The sequence below is a fragment of the Oncorhynchus keta genome, unplaced genomic scaffold (assembly GCF_023373465.1).
Source record: "Oncorhynchus keta strain PuntledgeMale-10-30-2019 unplaced genomic scaffold, Oket_V2 Un_scaffold_3531_pilon_pilon, whole genome shotgun sequence".
In the NCBI taxonomy this organism is placed as follows: domain Eukaryota; kingdom Metazoa; phylum Chordata; class Actinopteri; order Salmoniformes; family Salmonidae; genus Oncorhynchus; species Oncorhynchus keta.
The window spans coordinates 432937-453455 of NW_026290920.1; the positions used below are offsets into that span (position 1 = coordinate 432937).

General features: G+C 44.9%; 1 protein-coding gene across 2 annotated transcripts in view; it reads left to right on the forward strand.

Annotated features, from left to right (window-relative positions):
• tnfaip8l3 (tumor necrosis factor, alpha-induced protein 8-like 3) overlaps positions 1-20519 on the forward strand; it is a 45214-nt gene extending 24695 nt beyond the window's left edge. Inside the window, exons 1-2 of one of the 2 annotated variants that reach the window (XM_052515905.1) lie at positions 10118-10235; positions 19310-20519. In XM_052515905.1, the coding sequence (XP_052371865.1) occupies positions 19372-19872 (501 nt within the window). In that variant the 5' untranslated portion in view covers positions 10118-10235; positions 19310-19371 and the 3' untranslated portion in view covers positions 19873-20519. Of the gene's footprint in view, positions 1-10117; positions 10236-19309 lie in introns of those variants that run through there. The other variant, XM_052515904.1, reaches the window with a different exon arrangement.

Below are 20519 nucleotides of genomic sequence, written 5' to 3' on the forward strand. Positions count from 1 at the left end.
TTCCTGCCAAAGCAGCAGCTACTCTTCCTGGGATCCATTAGCTTCTGCCAAGGCAGCAGCTACTCTTCCTGGGATCCATTAGTTCCTGCCAAGGCAGCAGCTACTCTTCCTGGGATCCATTAGTTCCTGCCAAAGCAGCAGCTACTCTTCCTGGGATCCATTAGCTTCTGCCAAGGCAGCAGCTACTCTTCCTGGGATCCATTAGTTCCTGCCAAGGCAGCAGCTACTCTTCCTGGGATCCATTAGTTCCTGCAAGGGCATCAGCTACTCTTCCTGGGGTCCGTTAGTTCGTGATAAGGCTGCAGCTACTCTTCCTGGGGTCCATTTGTTTCTTCCAAGACAGCAGCTACTCTTCCTGGGGTTCATTATTTCATGCCAAGGAAGCAGCTACTCTTCCATGGGTTAATTAGTTCCTGCCAAGGCTGCAGCTACTCTTCCTGGGATCCTTTGGTTCCTGCCAAGGCAGCAGCTACTCTTCCATGGGTTCATTAGTTCCTGCCAAGGCAGCAGCTACTCTTCCTGGGATCCATTAGTTCCTGCCAAGGCAGCAGCAACTCTTCCTGGGATCCATTAGTTCCTGCCAAGGCAGCAGCTACTCATCCTGTGGTCCATTAGTTCCTGCCAAGGCAGCAGCAACTCATCCTTGGGTCAACAAATAAAAATGCAAATACAGCTCCTGGGGTCCAGAAACATTAAGGCAGTTATATACATGTTCAAATATTTCATGACATCACATTTTATAACACTTTCTACAACACATTAAGTGTGTGCCCTCAGGCCACTACTCTACTACCACATATCCACAACACAAAGTCCATGTGTACATGTGTGTATAGTGCATATGTCATCATGTGTGTGTGTGTGCGTGTGTCTGTGCCTGTGTGTATCTCTTCACAGTCCCTGATGTTCCATAAGGAGTATTTTGTATCTGTTTTTTAAATCTGATTCTACTGCTTGTATCAGTTACCTGATGTGGAATAGAGTTCCATGGCTCTATGTAGTACTGTGCGCCTCCCATAGTCTGTTCTGGACTTGGGGACTGTGAAGAAACTTCTGGTGGCATGTCTTGTGGGGTATGTATTGGTGTCTGAACTGTGTGCTCTCAGTCGTGTTTGTCTTGTGGGGTATGTCTGTGCCTGTGTGTGTCTCTTCACAGTCCCTGATGTTGCTCTCAGTCGTGTTTGTCTTTGTATGTATTGGTGTCTGAACTGTGTGCTCTCAGTCGTGTTTGTCTTGTGGGGTATGTATTGGTGTCTGAACTGTGTGCTCTCACCGTGTTTGTCTTGTGGGGTATGCTCTATTGGTGTCTGAACTCAGTCCCATAGTCTGTCTTCTGGTACTTGGTGTCTGAACTGTGTGCTCTCAGTCGTGTTTGTCTTGTGGGGTATGTATTGGTGTCTGAACTGTGTGTCGTGTTTGTCTCTCATTGGTGTCTGAACTGTGTGCTCTCAGTCGTGTTTGTCTTGTGGGGTATGTATTGGTGTCTGAACTGTGTGCTCTCAGTCGTGTTTGTCTTGTGGGGTATGTATTGGTGTCTGAACTGTGTGCTCTCAGTCGTGTTTGTCTTGTGGGGTATGTATTGGTGTCTGAACTGTGTGCTCTCAGTCGTGTTTGTCTTGTGGGGTATGTATTGGTGTCTGAACTGTGTGCTCTCAGTCGTGTTTGTCTTGTGGGGTATGTATTGGTGTCTGAACTGTGTGCTCTCAGTCGTGTTTGTCTTGTGGGGTATGTATTGGTGTCTGAACTGTGTGCTCTCAGTCGTGTTTGTCTGGTGTCTGAACTGTGTGCTCTCATGGGGTATGTATTGGTGTCTGAACTGTGTGCTCTCAGTCGTGTTTGTCTTGTGGGGTATGTATTGGTGTCTGAACTGTGTGCTCTCAGTCGTGTTTGTCTTGTGGGGTATGTATTGGTGTCTGAACTGTGTGCTCTCAGTCGTGTTTGTCTTGTGGGGTATGTATTGGTGTCTGAACTGTGTGCTCTCAGTCGTGTTAGTAGTTTAAACAGACAGCTCCATACATTCAGCATGTCAATATTTCTTACAAAAACAAGTAGTGATGAAGTTAATCTCCTCTACTTTGAGCCAGGAGAGATTGACATGCATATGATCAATGTTAACTCTTCGCGTACATTTAAGGGCCAGCCGTGCTGCCCTGTTCTGAGCCAATTTAAATTTTCCTAAGTCCCTCTTTGTGGCACCTGACCACACTACTGAACACTAGTCCAAGTGTGACAACACTAGGGCCTGTAGGACCTGCCTTGTTGATAGTACTGTTAAGAGTAACGCTTTATTATGGACAGACTTCTCCCCATTTTAGCTACTACTGCATCAATATGTTTTGACCATGACAGTTTACAATCCAGGGTCACTCCAAGCAGTTTAGTCACATTCATTACAAGATTTGGTTGAGGTTTATCATTTAATTAATGATTTGTCCAAAATACAATGCTTCTAGTTTTTGAAATATTTAGGACTAATTTATTTCTTGCCACCAATTCTGAAACGGACTGCAGCTCTTCGTTGAGTGTTGAAGTCATTTCACTCGCTGTAGTAGCTGACGTGTAAAGTGTTGAGTCATCTGCATCTGGGTTTACTCAAATTGAAAAAAGTAAGGGGCCTAGACAGCTGCCCTGGGAAATTCCTGATTCTACCTGGATTATGTTGGAGAGGCTTCCATTAAAGAACACCCTCTGTGTTTTGTTACTTTCTATACATAATATAGCATGGGGTGTAAAGCCATAACACATACAGTGGGGAGAACAAGTATTTGATACACTGCCGATTTTGCAGGTTTTCCTACTTACAAAGCATGTAGAGGTCTGTAATTTTTATCATAGGTACACTTCAACTGTGAGAGACGGAATCTATAACAAAAATCCAGAAAATCACATTGTATGATTTTTAAGTTATTAATTTGCATTTTATTGCATGACAAGCTTCAATGCCATACAACACTCCTTCTGTGGCCTCCAACTGCTCTTAAACACTAGCTTTTCAACCGTTCGCTGCCTGCACCCGCACGCCCGACTAGCATCACCACCCTGGATGGGTCCGACCTAGAATATGTGGACATCTATAAATACCTAGGTGTCTGGCTAGACTGCAGACTCTCCTTCCAGACTCATATCAAACATCTCCAATCCAAAATCAAATCTAGAGTCGGCTTTCTATTTCGCAACAAAGCCTCCTTCACTCACGCCGCAAAACTTACCCTAGTAAAACTGACTATCCTACCGATCCTCAACTTCGGCGATGTCATCTACAAAATAGCTTCCAATACTCTATTCAGCAAACTGGAAGCAGTTTATCACAGTGCCATCCGTTTTGTTACTAAAGCACCTTATACCACCCACCACTGCGACCTGTATGCTCTAGTCGGCTGGCCCTCGCTACATGTTCGTCGCCAGACCCACTGGCTCCAGGTCATCTACAAGTCTATGCTAGATAAAGCTCCGCCTTATCTCAGTTCACTGGTCATGATAGCAACACCCACCCCTAGCACGCGTTCCAACAGGTGTATCTCACTGATCATCCCTAAAGCCAAAACCTCATTTGGCCGCCTTTCCTTCCAGTTCTCTGCTGCCTGCGACTGGAACGAATTGCAAAAATCTCTGAAGTTGGAGACTTTTATCTCCCTCACCAACTTTAAACATCTCCTATCTGAGCAGCTAACCGATCGCTGCAGCTGTACATAGTCCATCGGTATATAGCCCACCCAATTTACCTACCTCATCCCCATACTGTTTTCATTTTATTTACTTTTCTGCTCTTTGGCACACCAGTATCTCTACCTGCACATGTTCATCTGATCAGTTATCACTCCAGCGTTAATCTGCTAAATTGTAATTATTCACTCCTATGGCCTATTTATTGCCTACCTCCTCATGCCTTTTGCACACAATGTATATAGATCCTTTTTTTTCTTCTATGTTATTGACTTGTTTATTGTTTACTCCATGTGTAACTCTGTGTTGCTATCTGTTCACACTGCTATGCTTTATCTTGGCCAGGTCTGAGTTGCAAATGAGAACTTGTTCTCAACTAGCCTACCTGGTTAAATAAAGGTGAAAAAATAAATAAAAAATGGATACATCAGAAAAGCAGAACTTAATATTTGGTACAGAAACCTTTGTTAGCAATTACAGAGATCATACGTTTCCTGTAGTTTTTGACCAGGTTTGCACACACTGCAGCAGGGATTTTGGCCCACTCCTCCATACAGACCTTCTCCAGATCCTTCAGATTTCGGGGCTGTCGCTGGGCAATACGGACTTTCAGCTCCCTCCAAAGATGTTCTATTGGGTTCAGGTCTGGAGACTGGCTAGGCCACTCCAGGACCTTTAGATGCTTCTTACGGAGCCACTCCATAGTTGCCCTGGCTGTGTGTTTTGGGTCGTTATCATGCTGGAAGACCCAGCCACGACCCATCTTCAATGCGCTTACTGAGGGAAGGAGGTTGTTGGCCAAGATCTCGCGATACATGGCCCCATCCATCCTCCCCTCAATACGGTGCAGTCGTCCTGTCCCCTTTGCAGAAAAGCATCCCCAAAGAATGATGTTTCCACCTCCATGCTTCACAGTTGGGATTGTGGTCTTGGGGTTGTACTCATCCGTCTTCTTCCTCCAAACACGGTGAGTGGAGTTTAGACCAAAAAGCTCTCTTTTTGTCTCATAAGACCACATGACCTTCTCCCATTCCTCCTCTGGATCATCCAGATGGTCATTGGCAAACTTCAGACGGCCTGGATATGCGCTGGCTTGAGCAGAGGGATCTTGCGTGCGCTGCAGGATTGTAATCCATGACAGCGTAGTGTGTTACTAATGGTTTTCTTTGAGACTGTGGTAACAGCTCTCTTCAGGTCATTGACCAGGTCCTGCCGTGTAGTTCTGGGCTGATCCATCATTGATGCCCCACGAGGTGAGATCTTGCATGGAGCCCCAGACCGAGGGTTACTGACCGTCATCTTGAACTTCTTCCATTTTCTAATAATTGCGCCAAAAGTTGTTGCCTTCTCACCAAGCTGCTTGCCTATTGTCCTGTAGCCCATCCCAGCCCTGTGCAGGTCTACAATTTTATCCCTGATGTCCTTACACAGCTCCCTGGTCTTCACATTTGTGGAGAGTTTGGAGTCTGTTGGATTGAGTGTCTGGACAGGTGTCTTTTATACAGGTAATGAGTTCAAACAGGTGCAGTTAATACAGGTAATGAGTGGAGAACAGGAGGGCGTCTTAAAGAAAAACTAACAGGTCTGTGAGAGCTGGAATTCTTACTGGTTGGTAGGTGATCAAATACTTATGTCATGCAATAAAATGCAAATTACTTACTTAAAAATCAAACAATGTGATTTTCTGGATTTTTGTTTTAGATTCCGTCTCTCACAGTTGAAGTGTACCTATGATAAAAATTACAGACCTCTACATGCTTTGTAAGTAGGAAAACCTGCAAAATAATATCAAAAGCTGTATTGAAGTCTAACAAAGCAGCTCACACAATCTTTTTATCACAAATTTTCCTCAGCCAATCATCAGTAATTTGTGCTGTGCTATGCATGTTGAATATCTTTCGCTAAAACTGTGTTGAAAGTCTGTTGTCAATCCATGACGGCGTAATGGTTTTCTTTGAGACTGTGGTCAATGCGGGGCGGCAGGGTAGCCTAGTGGTTAGCGAGTTGGACTCTAACCGGAAGGTTGCAAGTTCAAACCCCCAAGCTTATAAGGGTCAAATCTGTCGTTCTTCCCCTGACCAGGCAGTTAACCCACTGTTCCTAGGCTGTCATTGAAAATAAGAATTTGCTCTTAACTGACTTGTGTAGTAAAATAAAATGTTTAATGTAAAATAGCATTGTATCTGGTCAAACAGCATTTTTTCCAAAAGGGATGATCATGTTTCTGTCACTATTAATGATTCATGACTGATTCTCGCAGAAACATAGAACACACACAGAGAGTGCAGTCGTGTGTGTAATTAGTCCACCTAGCCTGGGGCTGTATTCAATATCAGTCTAGTTTGTCTTAGCTGCTGTTTCTAATAACTCCATCCTCTGATGACTTGGGAACCTTCCCAAAACAAACCGTACGTCCCATTCCACAGCCACATTTCTGGGCCGGAGCTCAGCATTCCGAGGTCTGACAGGGTTCCGGGGATGTGTGTTCTGATGTAACGCAGCAGAAGGTGTTGACTCAGCATTCTGAAACCAGCAGTTGGAACAAAGACATATTGTCTCTGCTAGCCAACTAACATAACTGTAGACAGGCTATCTCTGCTAGCCAGCTAACATAGCTATAAACAGGCTCTCTAGTCTCTGGCTAGACCTGCTAACATAGCTATAGACAGGCTATATGGACCCTGCTAGCCAGCTAACATAGCTAGAAACAGGCTATCTGGTCCCTGCTAGCCAGCTAACATAGCTATAAAGAGGCTATCTAGTCCCTACTAACACAGCTAACACCTCCTCAATGCTGGTTGACAGTACATGTACTAAATGTTGACATAGAAAATGTTGTTGTCACATATAACATATAAGATTAAAACCTAATTTAGTTGGATGGATATATTTAGCTACATCATAATACATAATTTCAGGCCAAACTCTAGTGAATTATGGCATATGTTGACGTATATGAAATTGTGAAATTATGGCATGGGGTGTCATTTTATTTTCATTGCAATTTCCTAATGGTTTTTATTTTCATTGCAATTTCCTAATGGTCACTAGGGGCAATGCAATCACTTATTAACATCTAGTAGGCTCGTGTGGAGCTAGGGTGTTGGGGATGGGGTTGAGGTTGGGTGATGTTATTTGGGTTGGGGTTGGGGATGTTGTTGGGGTTGGGATTGGGGTTGGGGATGTTGTTGGGGTTGAGGATGTTGTTGGGGTTAGGGTTGGGGTTGGGGTTGAGGATGTTGTTGGGGATGGGGATGTTGTTGGGGTTGGGGATGTTGTTTGGGGTCTGGGATGTTGTTGAGGTTGGGGATGTTGTTGGGGTTGGAGATGTTGTTGGGGTTGAGGATGTTGTTGGGGTTGGGGTTGGAGATCTTGTTGGGGTTGAGGATGTTGTTGGGGTTGGGGATGTTGTTGGGGTTGGAGATGTTGTTGGGTTGAGGATGTTGTTGGGGTTGGAGATCTTGTTGGGGTTGGGGATGTTGTTGGGGTTGGGGTTGGAGATTTTGTTGGGGTAGGGGATGTTGTTGAGGTTGGGGATGTTGTTGGGGTTGAGGATCTTGTTGGGGTTGGGGATATTGTTGGGGTTGGGGATGTTGTTGGGGATGAGATTGGGGTTGGCGTTGAGGTTGGGGATGGGGATGTTGTTGGGGTTGGGGATGTTGTTGGGGTTGGGGTTGAGGACAGGCTTAAACCATGAGCTACAGTACTGCTACAAGGATAGCGTATTCAATCCCTGTGCTAAACACTTGTTTTGTAATTTTGGTTAACCCTATCTTAACCCTTAACCCTTTACCTTAAGCAATCGTAGTTAATACCTAAACTTAACTGTCAAGGTTAGTTTTGGTTTTACTTTAGCGCATCTTGATTGACAGCTATCGTGTGTGTCTGTGTATGTGTGTGAGCACACTCTTGTACTAAAATCTCAATACTTCCGTCAGCTGCACAATAGATTGAGAATGAATGAACAAAAGGTGAAAGAGAGTAACTACACACATCTTTCAAAACAAGCAGAGTGTAGGTAGTAATCAGTGTGTGGTATGTCCAACACAACTTTCCTCTTGGGGACAATAAGAGTGGATCGTATTGTATACTGTATACTGTCTGTGTCTGTGTGCCAAGGCTACAGTGTTACTTCAGGTCAGGAGAGGCTTCTCTCTCTCTCTCTGGTATCCAGAGTACCATATTACCAACAGACGGGGAGATGAGAGGTTTGCGGTTGTTGGATAAATGTCAAATATCGACCTGGGCTTGTAAGATCAAGAGACTTTACCTTCATGTATTATTTGGTGTTTTACGTTGTACATGGGGGATACTTTTGCAGAATTCTGCATGCAGAGTCTCATTTAGGTGTTTGTCCCATTTTATGAATTATTGGTTGGCGAGCGGTCCCCAGACCTTCCAACCATAAAGGGCAATGGGTTTTTTATTTTTAGCCAGATCCTAATTGGTATGTCAAATTTTATATTCCTTTTGATGGCATAGAAGGCCCTTCTTGCCTTGTCTCTCGGATCGTTTACAGCTTTGTGGAAGTTACCTGTGGTGCTGATGTTTAGGCCAAGGTTTGTATAGTTTTTTGTGTGCTCTAGGGCAACGGTGTCTAGATGGAATTTGTGGTCCTGGCAACTGGACCTTTTTTGGAACACCATTATTTTGTTCTTACTGAGATTTACTGTCAGGGCCCAGGTCTGAAAGAATCTGTGTAGAAGATCTAGGTTCTGCTTTAGGACCTCTTTGGTTGGGGACAGAAGCAGCAGATCATCAGCAAATAGTAGACATTTGACTTCAGATTCTAGTAGGGTGAGGCTGGGTGCTGCAGAGTGTTCTATTGCCCTCGCCAATTCGTTTATATATATATATATATATATATATATATATATTAAGAGGGTGGGGCTTAAGCTGCATCTCTGTCGCACCCCACGGCCTTGTGGGACAAATGTGTGTTTTTTGCCAATTTTAACCGCACACTTCTTGTTTGTGTACATGGATATTATAATGGTCTATGTTTTCCCCCAACATCACTTTCCATCTATTTGAATAGCAGATCCTCATGCCAAATTGAGTCAGAAACTTTTTTGAAATCAATAAATAAATTGTTTGTCAATTAGGGTGTGCAGGGTGAGTATGTGGTCTGTCGTATGGTAGTTTGGTAAACATACAATTTGACATTTGCTCATTACATTGTTTTCACTAAGGAAATGTTCGAGTCTGCTGTTAATGATAATGCAGAGGATTTTCCCAAGGTTGCTGTTGACGCATATCCCATTGTAGTTATTTGTGTCAAATTTGTCTCCACTTTTGTGGCTTGGGGTGATCAGTCCGTTTCCAAATATTGGGGAAGATGCCAGAGCTCCCTCCCTCTCACACTCTGTCACTTCTCTCACACCTCCTTTTGTCAGGTTCTCTCCTCTGCTCCTCTATTATCTTTGGTGTGAAACATCAGAGTTCAGTCTGAGGCTAAGGCTGACATGTAAAGTCTCAGAGACACTCAGAGAGATGCCATCGCCTGCGTATGAGATGACACCCTATTCCCTACATAGTACCCTTCTTTTGAACAGGGTCCTGTTGGTTCCACTCTATTCCTTATTTATTGTGCTACCATTTACCAGAGCCCTAAAGACCCTGGTCAAAAGCAGTGCACTAAATAGGAAATAGGGTCTGATTTTGGACGTAGCCATGGGATGAATTAGAACTTGTTGTATTGAGCTGTCAATCAAACGGCAACAATGCTTCGGATTAGTGGCATTTGTCAAACTTGTAATAATGTTACAATTATGTTTCTGTTGTTTTCAAAATACAGAGAGAGAGCTTCATAACAGACACATAACCCTCCAGAGGACTGGGGGACGAGCCTCATAACAGACACATAACCCTCCAGAGGACGAGCTTCATAACAGACACATAACCCTCCAGAGGACGAGCTTCATAACAGACACATAACCCTCCAGAGGACTGACACATAACCCTCCAGAGGACTGGGGGACGAGCCTCATAACAGACACATAACCCTCCAGAGGACTGGGGGACGAGCCTCATAACAGACACATAACCCTCCAGAGGACGAGCTTCATAACAGACACATAACCCTCCAGAGGACTGGGGGACGAGCCTCATAACAGACACATAACCCTCCAGAGGACGAGCCTCATAACAGACACATAACCCTCCAGAGGACTGGGGGACTAACAGACACATAACCCTCCAGAGGACGAGCTTCATAACAGACACATAACCCTCCAGAGGACTGGGGGACGAGCTTCATAACAGACACATAACCCTCATAACAGACACATAACCCTCCAGAGGACTGGGGGACGAGCCTCATAACAGACACATAACCCTCCAGAGGACTGGGGGACGAGCTTCATAACAGACACATAACCCTCCAGAGGACTGGGGGACGAGCTCATAACAGACACATAACCCTCCAGAGGACTGGGGGACGAGCCTCATAACAGACACATAACCCTCCAGAGGACAAGGAGAAATGGGAACACACAAGAACAAAGGGTTGATTCAGAACTACAGGATATTAGTTACAGGGAACCAATGCCTGTGATAGATATAGATAGCAGGTATGTGTGTGTGCCTGCGTGCCTGTGTGCCTGCGTGCCCGTGCCTGCGTGCCTGCCTGCCTGCCTGCCTGCCTGCCTGCCTGCCTGCGTGCCTGCCTGCCTGCCTGCCTGCCTGCCTGCCTGCCTGCGTGCGCCTGCCTGCGTGCATTAGTTTGTTTGTGCCTACTTGCATGTGTGCACTTTTGTGTTTGTTTATGATTACAAATAAAGGCTATCGATGATACAGACAGTTTTCTATTGTAAGAAACAAAATATTAGCCGCAAGCTCCGGCTCCAAGGGAAACGTGTTTAAGCCCAGTGACAGGCACTTGTTATTTATGCATAAACTTAGTGTCTAATTTAACCAGCCGGGAGGTGCCGGCGACAGCAGCAAGGCAACCCAGTGTGTCCAAAACACATTTGACATTTGGAGAAACATGGACAAAAATCGGAATCTGAAGTCTAATTGGTCAAACTGTGTGATCTTGTTGGAGAGAGAAAGAGAGCAGATATGATTCTACTGCACAGAGCAGCAAAAGAGAAAGGAGGGGATATGTCAGGCTCTGTCTGTCTCTCTGTCTTTCTGTCTCTCTGTCTCTCTGTCTTTCTGTCTTTCTCTGTCTTTCTCTGTCTGTCTCTCTGTCTCTCTCTGTCTGTCTCTCTGTCTTTCTGTCTCTCTGTCTTTCTGTCTTTCTCTGTCTGTCTCTCTGTCTCTCTCTCTGTCTCTGTCTCTCTGTCTCTCTGTCTCTCTGTCTGTCTGTCTGTCTGTCTGTCTGTCTGTCTGTCTCTCTGTCTTTCTCTGTCTTTCTCTGTCTGCCTCTCTGTCTCTGTCTGCCTCTCTGTCTCTGTCTGTCTCTGTTTGTCTGTCTCTCTGTCTCTCTGTCTCTCTGTCTCTGTCTTTCTCTGTCTGTCTCTGTCTCTCTGTCTTTCTCTGTCTGTCTCTTTGTCTCTCTGTCTGTCTTTCTCTCTGTCTCTCTCTTTGTCTGCCTGTCTGTCTGTCTGTCTGTCTGTCTGTCTGTCTGTCTGTCTGTCTGTCTGTCTGTCTGTCTGTCTGTCTGTCTCTGTCTGGACGAGCCTCATAACAGACACATAACCCTCCAGAGGACAGGGGGACGAGCCTCATAACAGACACATAACCCTCCAGAGGACTGGGGGACGAGCCTCATAACAGACACATAACCCCTGTCTGTCTGTCTGTCTGTCTGTCTCTCTCTCTCTCTCTCTCTCTCCTCTCTCTCTCTCTCTCTCTCTCTCTCTCTCTCTCTCTCTCTCTCTCTCTCTCTCTCTCTCTACGTCTCTGTCTCTCAATTAAATTCTATTCAAGGGGCTTTATTGGCATGGGATACATGTTAACATTGCCAAAGCAAGTGAGGTAGATAATATACAAAAGTGAAAAGAACTATAAAAATTAACAGTAAACATTACACTCACATAAGTTCCAAAATAATAAAGACATTACAAATGTCATATTATGAATATATACAGTGTTGTAACGACGTACAAATGGTTAAAAAGTACAAAAGAGAAAATATATAAACATAAATATGGGTTGTATTTACAATTGTGTTTGTCCTTCACTGGTTGACCTTTTCTTGTGGCAACAGGGCACAAGTCTTGCTGCTGTGATGGCACACTGGTATTTCACCCAGTAGATATGGGAGTTTATCAAAAAAACATTACATTTTTTATTTATTTGTGGATCTGTGTAATCTGAGGGAAACATGTGTCTCTAATATGGTCATACATTGGGCAGGAGGTTAGGAAGTGCAGCTTAGTTTCCACCTCATTTTGTGGGCAGTGTGCACATAGCCTGTCTTCTCTTGAGAGCCAGGTCTGCCTACAGTGGCCTTTGTCAATAGCAAGGCTATGCTCACTGAGTCTGTACATAGTCAAAGCTATCATTAAGTTTGGGTTAGTCATAGTGGTCAGGTATTCTGCCACTGTGTACTCCTTGTTTAGGGCCAAATAGCATTCTTGTTTGCTCAATTTTTTTGTTAATTCTTTCCAATGTGTCAAGTAATTATCTTTTTGTTTTCTCATGATTTGGTTTGGTCTAATTGTGTTGCTGTCCTGGGGCTCTGTGAGGTCTGTGTGTGTTTGTGAACAGAGCCCCAGGACCAGCTTGCTTAGGAGACTCTTCTTCAGGTTCATCTCTCTGTAGGTGATGGCTTTGTTATGGAAGGTTTGGGAATCGCTTCCTTTCAGGTGGTTGTAGAACTTAATGGCTCTTTTCTGGATTTTGATCATTAGCGGGTATCGGCCTAATTCTGCTCTGCATGCATTATTTGGTGTTCTACGTTGTACACAAAGGATATTTTTACAGAATTCTACATGCCTGAGTCTCCATTTGGTGTTTGTCCCATTTGGTTGGTGAGCGGACCCAAGACCTCACAAACATAAATGGCAATGGGTTCCAAAACGGAGTATTTTTTGCCAGATCCGAATCGGTATGTTGAATTTTATGTTCCTTTCGATGGCATAGAAAGCCCTTCTTGCCTTGTCTCTCAGATTGTTCACAGCTTTGTGGATGTTACCTGTGGTGCTGATGTTTAGACCAAGGTATGTATAGTTTGTTGTGTGCTCTAGGCAACGGTGTCTAGATGGAATTTAAATTTGTGGTCCTGGCGACTGGACCTTTTTTGGAACACCATTATTTTGGTCTTACTGAGGTTTGCTGTCAGGGCCCAGGTCTGGCAGAATCTGTACAGAATATCTAGGTGCTGCTGTAGGCCCTCCTTGGTTGGTGACAGAAGCACCAGATCATCAGCAAACAGCAGACATTTGACTTCAGATTCTAGTAGGGTGAGGCCGGGTGCTGCAGACTATTCTAGTGCTCTCGCCAATTCGTTGATATATATGTTGAAGAGGGTGGGGCTTAAGCTGCATCCCTGTCTCACCCCACGTCCCTGTGGGAAGAAATGTGTGTGTTTTTTGCCTATTTTAACCGCACACTTGTGGTTTGTGTACATGGATTTGATAATGTCGTATGTTTTTCCCCCAACACCACTTTCCATCAATTTGTATAGCAGACCCTCATGCCAAATTGAGTCGAAGGCTTTTTTGAAATCAACAAAGCATGAGAAGACTTTGCCTTTGTTTTGGTTTGTTTGTTTGTCAATTATGGTGTGCAGGGTGAATACGTGGTCTGTCGTACGGTAATTTGGTAAAAAGACAATTTGACCTTTGCTCAGTACATTGTTTTCACTAAGGAAATGTATGACTCTGCTGTTCATGATATAATGCAGAGGATTTTCCCAAGGTTGCTGTTGTCGCATATCCCTCTGTAGTTATTGGGGTCAAATTTGTCTCCACTTTTGTGGATTGTGGTGATCAGTCCTTGGTTCCAAATATTGGGGAAGATGCCAGAGCTAAGGATGATGTTAAAGAGTTTTAGTATTGTCAATTGGAATTTGTTGTCTGTATATTTGATCATTTCATTGAGGATACCATCAACACCACAGGCCTTTTTGTATTGGAGGGTTTTTATTTTGTCCTGTAGTTCATTCAAGGTCATTGGAGATTCCATAGGGTTCTGGTAGTCTTTAATAGTTATGTATATGTTTTTGCTGTTTGTTCTTTGTTATAGAGCCAAAAAGATTGGCAAAGTGGTTTACCCATACATCTCCATTTTGGATAGATAATTCTTCGTGTTGTTGTTTGTTTAGTGTTTTCCAATTTTCCCAGAAGTGGTTAGTCTATAGATCTTCAATTACATTGAGCTGATTTCTGACATGCTTCTTTTCTGACGTGCTGTTCCTTCTTTTTCCGTAGTGTATTTCTGTTTTAGTGATTCACCATAGTGAAGGCGTAGACTCTGGCCTCTCTCTGTCTCTCTGTCTCTCTATGTCTCTCTCTGCCTCTCTCTCTCTGTCTCTCTGTCTCTCTGTCTCTCTGTCTCTCTGTCTCTCTCTGTCTCTCTCTGTCTCTCTCTGTCTCTCTGTCTCTCTACGTCTCTCTCTGTCTCTCTCTGTCTCTCTGTCTCTCTACGTCTCTCTCTGTCTCTCTCTGTCTCTCTGTCTCTCTACGTCTCTCTCTGTCTCTCTCTGTCTCTCTCTGCCTCTCTACGTCTCTCTACATCTCTGTACGCCTCTCTCTGTCTCTCTCTGTCTCTCTGTCTCTCTACGTCTCTCTCTGTCTCTCTCTGCCTCTCTACATCTCTCTACATCTCTGTACGCCTCTCTCTGTCTCTCTCTGTCTCTCTACGTCTCTCTCTGTCTCTCTCTGTCTCTCTCTGTCTCTCTCTGTCTCTCTCTCTCTCTGTCTCTCTACGTCTCTCTCTGTCTCTCTGTCTCTCTACGTCTCTCTCTGTCTCTCTCTGTCTCTCTCTGCCTCTCTACGTCTCTCTACATCTCTGTATGCCTCTCTCTGTCTCTCTCTGTCTCTCTCTGCCTCTCTACGTCTCTCTCTGTCTCTCTCTGTCTCTCTCTGCCTCTCTACATCTCTCTACATCTCTGTACGCCTCTCTCTGTCTCTCTCTGTCTCTCTCTGCCTCTCTACGTCTCTCTACATCTCTGTACGCCTCTCTCTGTCTCTCTCTGTCTCTCTCTGCCTCTCTACGTCTCTCTCTGTCTCTCTCTGTCTCTCTCTGCCTCTCTACGTCTCTCTACATCTCTGTACGCCTCTCTCTGTCTCTCTCTGTCTCTCTCTGCCTCTCTCTCTCCATGTCTCTGTCTCTCTTACTCTGTCTGTCTCTATCTCTCTCTGTTTCTCTCTGTCTCTCTCTGTCTCTTTCTGTCTCTCTCTGTCTCTCTCTGTCTCTCTCTGTCTCTCTGTCTCTCTCTGTCTCTCTGTCTCTTTGTCTCTCTGTCTCTGTCTTTCTCTCTCTGTCTCTCTCTGCCTCTCTACGTCTCTTTCTGTCTCTCTGTCTCTCTGTCTCTCTGTCTCTCTCTGTCTCTCTGTCTCTCTCTGTCTCTCTGTCTCTTTGTCTCTCTGTCTCTGTCTTTCTCTCTCTGTCTCTCTCTGTCTCTCTCTGTCTCTCTGTCTCTTTGTCTCTCTGTCTCTGTCTTTCTCTCTCTGTCTCTCTCTGCCTCTCTACGTCTCTTTCTGTCTCTCTGTCTCTCTGTCTCTCTGTCTCTCTGTCTCTCTCTGTCTCTCTGTCTTTCTCTCTCTGTCTCCCCCTCCCCCTCCCCCAGGCTGAATTCCTACTCAGGAAAACTAGAAAGAAGTCAAGAAGAAAAAAAGCCTCTTTAATCATAATGGTTGATATGTGGTGTGTAATTTGGTGCTGGGTGGGATGAAAATAAAACCCATTCACAGCTGTACTTTGCCCACGCCTCACGTGTGTGTGTTTGTGTGTTTGTGTGTATGCGTGTGTGTGGGTGTATCGGTGATTGTGTGTGAATATGCGCGTGTGTGTGTTTGTGTGTGTTTGTATGCATGTGTGTGTGTGTATTGGTGCGTGCGTGCGAGTGTTAGCTTGCTATACACATGCTATATGTTAGCTTGCTGGCATTTCTCTGAGGAGAAGTCTGTTTCTAGTCTGTTTCTAGTTTTCCTCTCCATTACAAGCCTGATATCAGCTTCTGTTCTTCATACATGTGACACATATGTGATTTGCTTTTGGTCATTTATATACTTATTTATGTATGTATTTATTCATGTATTTATGTATTCATTTATTTATTCTTTAATTCATTCATCTATCTATCTATTTATCAGTGGTGGAAAAAGTACCGAATTGTCATACTTGAGTTAAAGTAAAGATACCTTAATAGAAAATTACTCAAGTAAAAGTGAAAGTCATCCAGTAAAATACTTCTTGAGTAAAAGTCTAAAAGTATTTGGTTTAAAATGTACTTAGGTTTCAAAAGTAAATGTAATTGCTAAAATATATTTAAGTACCAAAAGTAAAAGTACAAACCATTTCAAATTCCTTATATTAAGCAAAGCAGACTGTACCATTTTCTTGTTTTTAAAATGTATGGATAGCCAGGGCACACTCCAACACTCAGACATTATTTACAAAAGATGCCTTTGTTTTTAGTGAGTCTGCCAGACCTTAGGGAGTAGGGATGACCACGTGTTCTCTTGATAAGTGTGTGAATTTCACAATTTTCCTGTCTTGCTAAGCATTCAAAATATAACGAGTCTTTTGGGTTGTCAGGGAAAATGTATGGAGTAAAAAGAGTTTTCCATGTGAACTGGCCAGGAGAAACTCCTGACCCAACTCTAAGGCCCTCACCATCCCCCTCAGTCTACCAGTCAGTCATGATCCTTCTCAGTCTACCTGTAGTCATTATCCCCCTCAGTCTACCTGTAGTCATTATCCCCCTCAGTCTACCAGTCAGTCATTATCCTCATCGGTCTACCAGTCAGTCATTATCTCCCACAGTCTACATGTCAGCCATTATCCCCATCAGTCTATGAGTCAGTCATTATCCCCCTCAGTCTACCAGTCAGTCATTATCTCCCACAGTCTACCTGTCAGTCATTATCTCCCACAGTCTACCTGTCAGTCATTATCCCCATCAGTCTATGAGTCAGTCATTATCCCCCTCAGTCTACCAGTCAGTCATTATCCCCATCAGTCTACCAGTCAGTCATTATCCCCATCAGTCTACCAGTCAGTCATTATCCCCCTCAGTCTACCAGTCAGTCATTATCCCCCTCAATCTACCAGTCAGTCATTATCCCCCTCAGTCTACAAGTCAGTCATTATCCCCCTCAGTCTACCAGTCAGTCATTATCCTCCTCGGTCTACCAGTCAGTCATTATCTCCCACAGTCTACCTGTCAGTCATTATCCCCCTCAGTCTCTCCAGTCAGTCATTATCCCCCTCAGTCTACCAGTCAGTCACTTTCCCCCTCCGTCTACCAGTCAGTCAGACCACTGTAGTTTTACTGTACAGGAACGGCTGACATCATGTCAGTGATTCTCTTGTTAACACAGGTGTGTGTTGACGAGGAAAAGGATGGAGATCACTCTGTCATGCTGATTGAGTTCAAATAACAGACCAGAAGCTTCAAAAGGACGGTGGTGCTTGGAATCATTGTTCCTACTCTGTCAACCATGGTTACTTGCAAGGAAACACGTGCCGTCATCATTGCTTTGCACATAAACGGCTTCACAGGCAAGGATATTGCTGCCAGTAAGATTGCACCTAAATAAACCATTTATTAGATCATCAAGAACTTCAACGAGAATGGTTCAACTGTTGTGAAGACGGCTTCAGGGCTCCCAAGAAAGTCCAGCAAGCGCCAGGACTGTCTCCTAAAGTTGATTCAGCTGCAGGATCGGGGCACCACCAGTACAGAGCTTGCGCAGGGATGGCAGCAGGGAAGTGTGAGTGCATCTGCACGCACAGTGAGGTGAAGACTTTTGGAGGATGGCCTGGTGTCAAGAAGGGCGGCAAAGAAGCCACTTCTCTCCAGGAAAAACCTCAGGGACAGACTGATATTCTGCAAAGGGTACAGGGATTGGACTGCTGAGGACTGGGGTAAAGTCATTTTCTCTGATGAAACCTCTTTCCGATTGTTTGGGGCATCTGGAAAAAAGCTTGTCCGGAGAAGACAAGGTGAGCGCTACCATCAGTCCTGTGTCATGCCAACAGTTAAGCATCCTGAGACCATCCATGTGTGGGGTTGCTTCTCAGCCAAGGGAGTGGGCTCACTCACAATTTTGCCTAAGAACACAGCCATGAATAAAGAATGGTACCAAAACATCCTCCGAGAGCAACTTCTCCCAACCATCCAGAAACAGTTTTGTGATGAACAATGCCTTTTCCAGCAAGATGGAGCACCCTGCCGTAAGGCAAAAGTGATAACTAAATGGCTAGGGGAACAAAACATCAATATTTTGGGTCCATGGCCAGGAAACTGCCCAGACCTTAATCCCATTGAGAACTTGTGGTTAATCCTCAAGAGGCGGGTGGACAAACAAAAACCCACATTCTGACAAACTCCAAGCATTGATTATGCAAGAATGGGCTGCCAACAGTCAGGATGTGGCCCAGAAGTTAATTGACAGCATGCCAGGGTGGATTGCAGAGGTCTTGAAAAACACTGCAAATATTGACTCTTTGTATCAACTTCATGTAATTGTCAATAAAAGCCTTTGACACTTATGAAATGCTTGTAATTATACTTCAGTATTCCATAGTAACATCTAACAAAAATATCTAAAGACACTGAAGCAGCAAACTTTGTGAAAATTAATATTTGTGTCATTCTCAAAACTTTTGACTACGACTGTAGTATGAAGGAGTGGAATGATTATCTAAAATAAGTGTTGTTTGACAAAAGAGAAAGTAGCCAGAGAAGTTGTTTTTTTTACGTTAGAGAATGTAAGAGGTAAATGACGCAAAGCTATCCAGACTATTGTACTGCGTATGTGTGTGAGAATGTGTCGGCCATTTCACTGCAAGTTTCAGACGGTTTGATTTTCCAGATAATTTACTGTCGTGACATCATTTAACCTTTACTGATCCAGGAACTGATCCAGGAACTGATCCTCTTTAGACTTCCCCTTTAATGCTACTGATATAATTGCTGCTGGTCTGACAAGCACAGTACAACTGTAGACCTATGTGACAAAGTGTTATGAGTTTGACTCCTGTACTCTGAGTTTACAGTATGTGTTCACTGTAAGAAGTGCCTGACTACGGTATGACTTTAAAAGGAGGGTTAGTATAAAGCATAGCTTCTCTGTGTGTTTGGTCCTGATTCGTCCTTCTCTTTGACAAGAGCTTTAAACAGAGAGACAGAGAGGAATGTGTGTTTGACTGGGTGGGCTATGGAGCTAAACATTAACTCTCTCTCTCCTTCATCTACACCTCTCTCTATCTCTCTCCCGTTACTCCCCCTATCTCCATCTTCCCCCTCTCTCCTTATCCGTCCTCCTACCTCCCCTTCCTCCATCCCCCTCTCCCCAACTCTCTCCCCCCCTAACTCCTCCCCTCTCTCCTTCATCTACACCTCTCTCTATCTCTCTCCCGTTACTCCCCCTATCTCCATCTTCCCCCTCTCTCCTTATCCGTCCTCCTACCTCCCCTTCCTCCCCTTCCTCCACCCCCCTAACCTCTCCCCTCTCTCCCCCACCATCCTCTTCTCCCCATCTCTCTCTCTCCCCTCCTTCTCCACCCTATCTCCCCCCTCCAGGCCAGGAGTGTTTCAACTCTCGCTCCCTGGCCCTCCAGGCACAGAAGAAGATCCTATCCAAGATGGCGACCGTGGCAGTGGCCAACCTCCTGACGGACGACGTCAGCAGTGAGATCCTGGACGAGCTGTACAAGGTCAGCCGGGAGTTCACCAAGAGTAAGAAGGAGGCCCACAAGATCGTCAAAGACGTCATCAAGATCGCCCTGAAGATCGGTATCCTGTACCGCAACCACCAGTTCAGCCCAGACGAACTGGACACGGTCGAACGCTTCAAGAAGAAGATGAACCAGGCAGCCATGACGGCGGTCAGCTTCTACGAGGTGGACTACACGTTCGACCACCGCATTCTGTCAGAGTTGCTGCTGGAATGCCGGGATCTTCTGCATGCGCTGGTGGAGCAGCACCTGACCCTGCGGTCGCACACTCGCATCGACCACGTGTTCAACCACTTTGCCCACGGGGAGTTCCTGGCCGAACTGTACGGAGACGGAGAGGATTACAGACTGTACCTGAGGAAGATCTGCAACGGGATCAACAAACTGCTGGACGAGGGAACGCTTTAACCTCTGACCCCTGATCTCTCACCTCTCACCTGACATTTGACCCTGCTCCTCCCTTCTCCATGGTTGTGGCTCAATAATCCCCCCTTTCTCCTGAAGTGTGCACTTGTTCACTTCCCTTCATGGATTTGAAAGGAAATTATTGGTATATGGAACTTCCTTGTAGCCCATGCCTACACCAATATTTTTACATTTGTGGGGAGTAGCAGATGAGTGCACACTTCAGGAAGAAGGAGAGATTATTGGGACACACTCCTCCTCTTCCTCCGGTCTCTCCACGGATCTGCTTTCCCTCCTCACATTCCTTCTCTTTTTAAAAACCCTGATCTGTTCTGTTCTACCTTCTTTTTCCTCCTGTTCTCCCACTTCCTCCTCTCTTTTCTCTCCTCCTCTCCCACTTCCTCCTCTCTTTTCTCTCCTCCTCTCCCACTTCCTCCTCTCTTTTCTCTCCTCCTCTCCCACTTCCTCCTCTCTTTTCTCCCCTCCTCTCCCACTTCCTCCTCTCTTTTCTCTCCTCCTCTCCCACTTCCTCCTCTCTTTCTCTTCCTCCCACTTCCTCCTCTCTTTTCTCTCCTCCTCTCCCACTTCCTCCTCTCTTTTCTCTCCTCCTCTCCCACTTCCTCCTCTCTTTTCTCTCCTCCTCTCCCACT